At 42.0% G+C, this 11,478-nt stretch overlaps 1 protein-coding gene across 1 annotated transcript; it reads left to right on the top strand.

Annotated features, from left to right (window-relative positions):
• Positions 1–5,221: 5,221 nt before the first annotated feature.
• On the top strand, positions 5,222–7,019 carry ATOH7 (atonal bHLH transcription factor 7). Its single transcript, XM_024930453.3, has one exon. It carries the CDS (start codon positions 5,668–5,670, stop codon positions 6,124–6,126), a length of 459 nt encoding a protein of 152 aa, XP_024786221.2. The 5' UTR covers positions 5,222–5,667; the 3' UTR covers positions 6,127–7,019.
• The last annotated feature ends 4,459 nt before the right edge of the window (positions 7,020–11,478 follow it).

Below are 11,478 nucleotides of genomic sequence, written 5' to 3'. Positions count from 1 at the left end.
GACTTTATAGTTCGATGTATAAAAGGTTCAAAAATTATTCATTTAATTCAGAATCTTCAGAAACTGATGACAAGCTGATTTTTATTACGATTTATAAAAAAATTCATAATATGTAATCCTCGCTGTCATTTAAAGGGTGACTTTCATAGGGACCAGGCAGGGTCTTTTGCAGGCCCAGTCTTATTTAATGCAATCTCCCCTATGAGGTAGGTATTATGATTCCTACCTTGCAGGTGGAGAAACAGGAGAAGTGACTTGCACAAGAGCACATAGCTCAGCTAGTTGATGGGGGTCCAGGATTCAAAATGGACTCCAAAGATGGTGTTATGTTTAGCCACAATGCCAACAGGACTCTAAGATCCACTAGCAAGAAGAGTGAAGGCAGAGTGCAAACTGTGCAAGTCGGTCTGGCTCATGGCAACTAGAGTCTAAATCAAAGTGCCTAGCCAGAATTCTCCAGCAGTTGCCAAGTGACCGGAAGCTGAAGAACCTCCTGGGGTCCTTTGGTGAGCTTGGATTTTTCTGGTAAGTGATTAGTGTGGAGGCCTGGGACAAGGCCCCCCATTGTTGTCATCTTTCTCTTGACCTCATGATTAGTCCCTGTCCCTTCTTAATTTCTGTCCTTCACTGGCTTTTCTCTACCCTGGACCTTTGAGTGGCAGGGAGTAGAGGTACAAGATTTGGCTTCAATCCTTCAATCTTTTTGTGGGTTTTTCTCCTCCTGGTAACTACGCAGCACATTATAAAGTTACAGGAACTCGGCTGGGCGCAGTGGCTCACGCCTGTAATCCCAGAACTTTGGGAGGCCGAGGCAGGCAGATCACTGAGGTCAGGAGTTTGAGACTAGCCTGGCCAACGTGGCGAAACCCCATCTCTACTAAAAATACAAAAATTAGCCGGGTGTGGTGGTGCACCCCTGTAACCCCAGCTACTCAGGAGGCTGAGGCAGGAGAACTGCTCAAACCCAGGAGGTAGAGATTGCAATGAGCTGAGATCATACCACTGCACTCCAGCCCAGAAGACAGAGTCAGATTCCGCCTTTAAATAAATAAATAAATAAATAAATAAAGCTACAGGAACTGTTAACACACTGCACTTTTGGTTTTCAATAAAATAGGAGTGGACCTCAGCTTCATTGTTCCTTTGTCCTTTGCTGACTTTCCTCTTAGTCTTTAGGGGACCCTGAGTCTCCTAACTGCTACACTCTCAATAATGAAGCCTCAGTCTTCAATTTCCATAGTTTTCTCTGCAAATTTCAGAATGAATATTTTTTTCCAAGTGTTTTCCTTTCTCTCTTTTAATTTTGTGTGTTTGTGTGTGTGTGTGTGTGTGTTTGAGAGCTTTCATCTTAAAAATTAAACACAGTTTTGGATAATAAAGGAATGTTTACCCTTAAACCTATTCTACACATTTTATGTAATAATTTCTAGCCATGGATCTTTTACCTTTAAAATAATATTTTCTATTTTTCTATTCCTTCTGCATGTGCAAACTCCTTCTTCCCTGGGTCCGCCCCCAATTCCTGCCATCTCCTTATCTCCATCTGCCAGTTTTGATTTCTGGCCAACCACCAGATGTATGGTAACCACCAATTCAACTGGTAGGATCATACATTCAGTATGGAAACACTGTGGAAATTAGTCTGACATACATGTTCTTCTGGCCCAAAAGGCTATGGATTTTTTTTTTTTTTTTTTTTCAGACAGGGTCTTGCTTTGTCACCCAGGCTGGAGTCAGTGGTGCAATCATAGCTCACTGCAGCCTTGACCTCCTATACTCAAGCTATCCTCCCTTACTTAGCCTCTCAAGTAACTGGTACTACAGGCATTCTCCATTACTCCCAGCTAATTAGTTTTATTTCTGTAGAGACAGGGTCTTACTATGCTGCATAGGCTGGTCTGAAATTCCTGTGCTGAAATGATGGTGTGAGCCACTGCACCCAGCCTGTTTTTAAAGAAGTCATTCTGCATTCAAAATGTGCAGCTAGCTCCCGTTCCCTACAGGTGAGGGAACATGAATCATTGTCTGGGTTATTCACTAGGAATGTGTTCATTCTGGCCCGCATCTATCATTTACCTAGTTTATTGTTCCAGTCACTCATTCCAGGTTATTTACTACTTATTATTTTCTAGTGTCTAGTGTGCTAGACACTAGGGTTATAAAATAACTGATGCTGTCCTTTATGCACAAAATTGCTAATTCTATTCCTGAAAATTTTATTAGTGACTTGTCTGACTGGGAAGTGACTGGTGGATATCAGTTGGCCCATTGCAAAATGAGGGGCTTGTATTAAGTGATCTTCTAATTTTAAAGCCTCTAAAATGAAGGGATGCAGGAGATTTGACTTCTTGCCTTAATCTAATCATTAAATTGCTCAGTGCCTTTTAGTACAATGTTCAGTCTCTAGATCTCAGTCTCCTTCTCCTCTGTAAAATAAATGAAGGCTGAGCACGGTGGCTCACGCCTGTAATTCCAGCACTTTGGGAGGCTGAGGCGGGTGGATCACCTGAGGACAAGAGTTCGAGACCAGCCTGGCCAACATGGTGAAACCCCGTGGCTACTAAAAATGCAAAATTAGCCGGTGTGGTGGCACATGCCTGTAATCCCAGCTATTTGGGAGGCTGAGGCAGGAGGAGAATCACTTGAATTTGGCAGGTGGAGGTTGCAGTGAGCTGAGATTGCACCACTGCACTCCAGCGTGGGCAAAAAGAGTGAAACTCTGTCTCAAAAAATAAACAAATAAATAAATAAAATAAATGAAATGAAATATACTAGAGCAGGTTAGAAAAAGTGTCCAAGGAACTTTGTTTGTTTTGAGACAGGGTCATACTTTGTTGCCCAGGCTGGAGTGTAGTGGTGATCACTGCTCACTGCAGCCTCCACCTCCCAGGCTCAAGCAAACCTCCCATTTCAGCCTCTCAAGTAGCTGGGACTACAGGTGCATGCCACCACACCTGACTAATATTTTTAAAACATTTTTCATAGAGATAGGATCTCACTATATTGCCTAGGCTGGTCTCAAGCAATCCTCCTGCCTCGGCCTCCCAAAGTGCTAGGATTATAGGCATAAGCCACTGCACCCAGCCAAGGAACTTTGTCAATAGATCTTTCTAGGATAAGAGGGTTCTGTGTTCAAGGAGATCTCAGAAATGCTGGAGTCAATAGGTTTCTTTACTCCAGGATTTCTCAGAAACTTTACTGTGCCAATTTTGCTTCATGACTCTCCAAGTGGAAGACAGCAGATACTGTTTCCCAAATTTATTTGACAATGGAACCCTTTCCCCCAGAAGCATCTTTGTCATTCTAATAATGTCTTTCAGAATACATTTGGGAAATGTGTTATACATGCCCTCTAAGACCCTTTACTGCAGCAATTCTCTCTATCCTTGGATCAACTTCATATCATAGGTATCTGCTAGTTTATGTTCTAATATAACTGTTGTGTGCACAGTAGTATTTCCTGTTTCTCTTCAAGTTATGCTTTCATTGCCTTTGGACTTGGGCTACAGTCTCATCAATCCTGGGTACATGGCCTGCAAAATCATACATCTCATTAGCACTTTGGACAATAACATCCAGAACAAATGTACAGTCCATTTTGCAGAGAAACATTCCACAGAGCAGCACAGAGGGAGCTCTTTGGAGGAAAGGGATGAAGCAAATGAATATGAAGAGCAACGGCATTAATAGGGCAGATTTCCACAGAAACACAGAAAAACATATTTGACATTTTGATGACTATATAACATAGTCTTTTCTGTCACAGGACTGCTGTTCCCAACCAAGACTGTTATGACCCAAAGTAACAGAGCTGAGTGGCTCCATGCAGAAGTCTGTGTTCAACATCTGTCATGCTGGAGATCATTAATGTTCAATTGCTTCCTATTGTCTTCATGTCATTCAACTTCATTTCATTGTCATTGCTTCAGCTGGGGGATTAATCAACTATTTATGAGAAGACAGGACTTGGAGTCAGGGCGGTCACAATGGGGTTATAGTCTGAGCAATGGTGGGGAAAGCAAGTCACGGTTAAAAGACTCCTAGTTTGTGACAGTTTGTTGACCCTTTAATTAAATAAACATATTTGAGAATAATGCTGACATATCCATATTTCAAAAGGAGAAAGAGCATACTTGGTCTTCCTAAAAAATCCAGTAAGGATTCTGGATTGAACCTATTTGGAGGTAGTTTTCTTGCTCCTTGATTCCTCTTAAGAGTGAGAAATAAGCAGAGATGAGAGAATCAAATTAATGGTTTTTCTGCATCAATTAGATCGTCATTATCAATAGCAGAAATCATGCTTTGTTATTATTCCTGCGGGCAGTTGACACAACTGAAATGTTCAAAGATGTAAACTATTTTCAAAAATTGTGCTTTAGGAACTATTTTTTAAAACCTCAGAAGTTACTTAGATGTTCTCATTTTGCAGAAAAATGTGCATTATGATTAGTTTTCTTTGATTTAAATGTTAAATGATTAAATGATTAGTTATCATCTCAGTGCATTTCCCACAAATATTTATGAACCTGTGGCAGGGGAAATGAAGTATAAATACTGAATTGATTTGCCTAAGTATCTGAATTCAAGCAACCCAATTATATAATTAGAATAATATAAAGTTTTATATACACGTTAATATCTTTTGATATGTTATAATACATTATTTCATAGAAAACAGCCAAATTATTTGCACAGTAAAATTCCAGGTCTGCAATAATATTGGAACCCGCTAATTTGTTCCAACTTACTTAATAACTAAAATTAAAATGTCAGTATATTAGATTAGCATTATGCAAAATTGTCACACTTCTCAACAAAGCTACATCCTGTTATACTACAGTCCCGATGTATCTCATAATGCCAAAACCAACATTTTCACACAGATGATGTCTAATAATTTACAAGTCTCGGTTAAGTTTTTGATACGTAAGCTGCCCACTGATACGGGAAAAGATAGACCAAGCTCTGCCCCAACCCCCACCTTGTTATTCTTTTGGGGACAGCCAGGCCACTCCAGATGGTGTGTTAGTTAGTGTTGGACATAGCTTTGGAGAAACTTCAACAGACTAATGCTGTAATGTCAGGATTTTGCTGTGCGTCGCCCCCTCCTCCCCGCAGTTCCCAGGGTAGGAAGGTGCTGAGATAGAAGCCGAGGGACGCCCGCCCACCTGCCACCACCTGTTCCCTCCTTCAGCTCTTTGCTATAAATTCTCCTCCCTCCAAGATTCATTCTGCACTCTCCGACAGCTACTGCGCTAAAAGCGCTCCTTCCCTGAGCTTCGGGAAAGAGTTCATCTTCCTGCAAAGGAGTCTCAGGCTTTCCCAGAGGACTTGAAAGGCCTTCCTCGAACCAGCCACACCAAACTCTGCTGCAGAAGGTTTCCTTCTCTTTTTCAACTTCATGTTGAGAAAATGACTTTCTCTTGAGCATCTCATTTTCCCCTAAATTTGGGCAAGTGAAGAGATATCAGCCTGGTCATCCAGTAGAACAGAAGGCCGAGTCCCGCACTCCCCCACTGTAAACTATTTGATTGCACGTGAGTTGCTTTGTTTATGACTTATTTGCTCAGAAGAGGCACGTTGGGAAGCGGCTCGAGAGACCAGCCCACGCGCAGGTCCTAAGCGGGCGGGCGTGCGAGGTCGGCGCCTCGCTGCTTGGGGCCGGGGATGAAGTCCTGCAAGCCCAGCGGCCCGCCGGCGGGAGCGCGCGTTGCGCCCCCGTGCGCAGGCGGCACCGAGTGCGCGGGCACGTGCGCCGGGGCCGGGCGGCTGGAGAGCGCGGCGCGCAGGCGCCTGGCGGCCAACGCGCGCGAGCGCCGCCGCATGCAGGGGCTCAACACTGCCTTCGACCGCTTACGCAGGGTGGTTCCCCAGTGGGGCCAGGATAAAAAGCTGTCCAAGTACGAGACCCTGCAGATGGCCCTGAGCTACATCATGGCTCTGACCCGGATCCTGGCCGAGGCCGAGCGATTCGGCTCGGAGCGGGACTGGGTGGGTCTCCACTGTGAGCACTTCGGCCGCGACCACTACCTCCCGTTCCCGGGCGCGAAGCTGCCGGGCGAGAGCGAGCTGTACAGCCAGAGACTCTTCGGCTTCCAGCCCGAGCCCTTCCAGATGGCCACCTAGGGCGCGCGCCTCCGCGGGGGTGGGTGTCCGGCAGCCGCTCCGAGCCGCGGCCCTGCCCCAAGTAGGCCAGAAGCCTCCGGCGGCCCAGGATTCTAAGGATGCATTCCTCGAGGAAAATTAGTCGATTCTCAGATTACCTTTATTCGCATCATCAGACCTATGGACGCAATCATTTAATTGCCTTCCTTTTCCCCTCCTCCTTTGTATTTTGTAGATTTCATTAATGGATCTTGTGAATGGGTTGATTGCTGTGAAAATAATGCCCCCTTTCCCCTTTTCTGGGCTACTTTGAGGGAAAACAATCTTAAGAAAAATAGGATTAAGCTATTCTGTTCCAGTCCTCAGAGAAATAATCACTTTCTTAAACTTTGTGAGTTTGTCCTGTTCGGGTGAAGTTACAGTATCCATTACTTGTGTTTGCTCACAACAGAGCTACCTTCCTGTTGTGTAAATGCGTTTTTGCTTTAGTGCATTGTGTGTGCAAGCATGAAGTAGAAACACTTTTTTTTTCTGGGTACAGTACATGGGTATCGGTGCTCTGTATTTTTTTAAACTGTGTACACATTATTAAAATATACATTTTATAAAATATAAATAAAAACGTGGATTTGTTTTTCATGCCAAGTACCTTGCCAGTTTCCTGATGGCCCTAAAGAACTCTTTGGAGGTGATGATATAGAATGCTTCCCTGAGCAAAGATGTGGAGTGTTTAAACCTAATCCGACCAATAAACGAATGTGCCGCTTTGTAGTAGTTCCTCAAAAAGCTGATGAGAGTACATGTAATTAATTTAAACATTTTCTCTGTCAACTTGTAAATTTTTTGTTGATTTTTTAAAAGATTAAAGTGAAATATTTAGCTTTTAAGTAACTAGATACACAGTTCCTCAATATTTTATTATCCACATTAAGCAGATTGCTACTAAGTCCTTACAAGTACCCAAATATATGTAGTTATTCTTATATGTATACAGTAATGTATATATACACATATACAGGAATACACTTCTATATTTCTAAAACTAACACAGAAATTAAAAATATTGCCTTTGGAAGTGATTTCCTTTTAATCAGTACAAGTTGGACAATAAGGGCTTCACTACCATCAAGACCAATCAAAATGGGAGCAAAATAATAAACATGGTATTGGTTTGAATTACTTTCATTAATTTGCTTAACCATTGCGTGAATAAACCAAGCCCTTCATGTAAAGAGTGACTTGGTGAAGAGTGGTGCGTGCATTTGGGAGAATGTCTTACTCATAATTAGGAAAAGCAGGACTCTAAGTTATCCATGCATTTGGAATTTGTCTTGTCACAAGTCAACAAAAACACCAATGACTCCCAAAACTCTTTTATTTTGGATTCCCAAGCCTAACCTCAGACACAGCTGCCTCTTCACAGTTTATCTACAGACTTTATTACAATTTTTATTTTCTTAGTTATCCCTATCAAAATCCGTTTGGTTTGTAATAAGGGAAAGTGTCTTCCCCAGCCCATACATACATTTACACTTAAAAAAATCATAGGTGGGCCAGGCGCAGTGGCTCATGCCTGTAATCCCAGTACTTTGGGAGGCCGAGGCAGGTGGATCACCTGAGGTTAGAAGTTTGAGAACAGCCTGACCAACATGATGAAACCCTATCTCTACTAAAAATACGAAATTAGCCTGGCGTGGTGGCATATGCCTGTAATCCCAGTTACTTGGGAAGCTGAGGCAGGAGAATCGCTTGAACCCGGGAAGTGGAGGTTGCAGTGAGCCGAGATTGTGCCATTGCACTCCAGCTTGGGCAATAAGAGCAAAACTCTGTCTCAAAAAAAAAAAAAAAAAAAAAAAATCACAAGTGTATTTTCAGAAACCCCTTGGGAGTTTGAAGCTGCATTTGCCTTTCCAGGTGATATCCATTAATGAGAAACAGGAGAGCTCAGAACTTTGCTTCCTGCAAATTTGATAGTAAACTGAAAATTTAGAAACTGCAAATTCAATAGTAAAATGTTTAACCTCTTGACTCCAACAACTCTTAAAAGACGCTATGTGATCTAGCAGACAAACAACACAGTTCTAGAAGTCATGATGCCAGGACCCCTTTCTAGTCACAACTCCACTCTGCAGTGTGCACTTGGGTCAATGGCAAGATTCAAGGCATTTGCCTTACTTGCTATTTGGGCACAATAGTCTACTTACTCAGATCTCCTGAGAAGCTTCATTAATAACTCCAGGAAGTGTGCAGAGTTCGAGAATGAGCAAAATCGGTGCTTTTGTTTATCAGAGAATGTCTCAAAAATATATTAAGATCATTAGCCATTTTTCAGGTAGGATGTCACATCTCCCTCTCTGAACTGTAAATACCTTGTGAAAGAGTAGTGTGCTTTTCATTGTATCTCTATGGCTTCTAGTATAGGGCTTTGCACAGAAAAAGTTATTTTTTCAATAGATATTTCATTTTTGGCTACTAATTTAACAACACTTTCTTAATGAAATAAGACAATTTAATTAAAATGATGGGATTCTAATCTCATACTTCTTCCCTGACGTCGCTCCTCCAAAAGAATGGGAGTCTGTCTTTTAAATACTAAGCCTTTAGCTTTCTGCTTCTGGGTTTTGAAGATTTCTGGAAGCAACTTAGCTTTTACCAAATTTCTAAACTTTCCACCCCACTCAATGTACTATTTTTTTTTTTCCTGGAAGACATATGAGGGAAAAGTAAATGAGTCTCAGTGATCAAATCCAATCTTTGATGAAACTCTTCAAACTGTATGTTGAGAGATCCATTGTGGTTTATTAAGTAGGAGCTCAGCTAAAATCAAGTATAAAATCTTTTTGCAGTCAAGATTCATATATCATGATATGTAATAGAATTTCGATTACCAAGCAACCTAAAACTTGCTATAGTATTTTATACTGTTCATCTTGGAAATTCATTTTCTTTCTAGTTTGACAAGACATTAAAATTAAAAAATATTTTTGTATCTGTGCTCCTTTTTTTCAACAAATCAACAAATATTATCAAGTACCTACACACACCCAGTCTTATGTGACACCATTCTTGTCCTTGGCTAGACAACCAAAAGAGAGCACACACACATTAATCATTAAGTAGTCCTAAACAGAGTTTAGCCAAATCCTTCAATAGTGTTGTGCCAGGGATATGTGCTGTAAGAGCTCCTAATAGAGGGGCATTAAATAATAAAGGAAGATCTCCTCTGGAAGTTTGACTAGCTATTATTATATGTGGGCTCTCCCTGGGTGCAAGCTAGAGATTGAGCTCCCAAACCCCAAGGTCAGAACTCTTGAAGAAACACATACAAATAAACAGGACTATCAAGATGGGAAAGGTGACTGGGCACCGTGGCTCATCCCTGCAATCCCAGCACTTTGGGAGCCTGAGGCAAGAGGATAACTTGAGGCCAGGAATTCAAGACCAGCCTGGGCAGCAAAGTGAGACTCCATCTGTACAAAAAATTTACAAATTAGCCAGGTGTGGTGGTGTGCATCTGCAGTCCCAACTACTCTGGAGGCTGAGTTGGGGGAGGATTGCTTGAGTCCAGGAGTTTGAGGTTGCAGTGAGCTATGATTGTGCCTCAGCACTCCAGCCTGGGTGACAGAGTGAGATCCTGTCTCAAAAACAAAAAGAAAAACAAAAAAAGATGGGACAAGCCACCATTAGTCTCATTACCAAAAACTGGTTATACTGACTTCCTATTTATTTATTTATTTATTTATTCATTCATTTTTGAGACGGAGTCTTGCTCTGTCGCCCAGGCTGGAGAGCAGTGGCGCGATCTCGGCTCACTGCAAGCTCTGCCTCCCGGGTTCACGCCATTCTCCTGCCTCAGCCTCCCGAGTAGCTGGGACTACAGGCGCCCGCCACGATGCCCGGCTAATTTTTTGTATTTTTAGTAGAGATGGGGTTTCACCGTGTTAGCCAGGATGGTCTCGATCTTCTGACCTCGTGATCCACCGGCCTCGGCCTCCCAAAGTGCTGGAATTACAGGTGTGAGCCACTGCTCCTGGCCGACTTTCTATTCTTTCTATTTGCAGATCATAAGGAAGACGAGGCTAAACATCCAATATAGCCAGTTTCTTAGTTAATGAGTTGATATTTATACTAATGAAGATCTAAAATTTCTGCTAGATATGGCACAGATGAGGGTGTATTTAGATTGTGGTTAGTGGAGCTGCAGGTTTCAACAATTAAGGCTCAATTCACTTAAATTTTGCCATATTGCAGTAAAAGCAAAGTGCTATTTTGGTACTGAATTTGGCTAGCATCCGCTCTCTGTCTAGACATCACTGAAGATATCTCTTTTCTATACCTATGTGTGAAACACATTTCTTTCTTTCTTTTTTTTTTTAAGATGGAGTCTCGCTCTGTCCCCCAGGCTGGAGTGCAGTGGCCCGATCTCGGCTCACTGCAAGCTCCGCCTCCTGGGTTCACGCCATTCTCCTGCATCAGCCTCCCGAGTAGCTGGGACTACAGGCACCCGCCACCACGCCTGGCTACTTTTTTGTATTTTTAGAAGAGGCAGGGTTTCACCGTGTTAGCCAGGAGGGTCTCAATCTCATGACCTCGTGATCTGCCCGTTTTGGCATCCCAAAGTGCTGAGATTACAGGCATGAGCCACCGTGCCCAGCCAGAAATTTCAAAGTACACATAAGACAATAAATATATGATCTATTGTCTCATATGTACACCTTTTCCCTTCTCTGGTTATAAATATACTAGTGGGTACAAATGTTAACAAGTATTATATTGAATTTACATAGGGTTTTTAGATTGCTATTTCAGATGAATTGTGTATCCCCAAAATACCAAAGCTGAAAGACAACGGTCACACATTGCTCAACAATGGGCATACATTCTGAGAAACGCGTTGTTAGGTGATTTCATCATTGTATGAACATCAGAGTGTACTTACAAAAACTAGATGGTCTAGCCTGCTACACACCTAGGCTATATGGTACAGCCTATTGCTCCTAGCCTATAAACCTGTGCAGCATGTTACTGTACTGAATACTGTGGAAAATTATAACACAATGATAATTATTTGTGTTTCTAAACATAGAAAAGGTACAGTAAAAATACAGTATTAAAGATAAAAAATGGCACACCTGTAGAAAGCACTTACCATGAATGGAGCTTGCAGGAATGGAAGCTATTCTGGCTGAGCCAGTGAGTGGTGAGTGAATGTGAAAGCCTAGGGCATTGCTGTACACCACTGCAGACTTTATAAACACTGTACACTTAGGCTACACTCAATTTATAAAATATTTTCTTTCTTTAATAATAAATTAACCTCAGCTTATTGGTAATTTTTTGACATTTTCAAACTTCTTGACTCTTGTAAAAGCA

Source organism: Pan paniscus, chromosome 8 (assembly GCF_029289425.2).
Source record: "Pan paniscus chromosome 8, NHGRI_mPanPan1-v2.0_pri, whole genome shotgun sequence".
In the NCBI taxonomy this organism is placed as follows: domain Eukaryota; kingdom Metazoa; phylum Chordata; class Mammalia; order Primates; family Hominidae; genus Pan; species Pan paniscus.
This window is presented reverse-complemented; position numbering and strand designations above follow the sequence as displayed.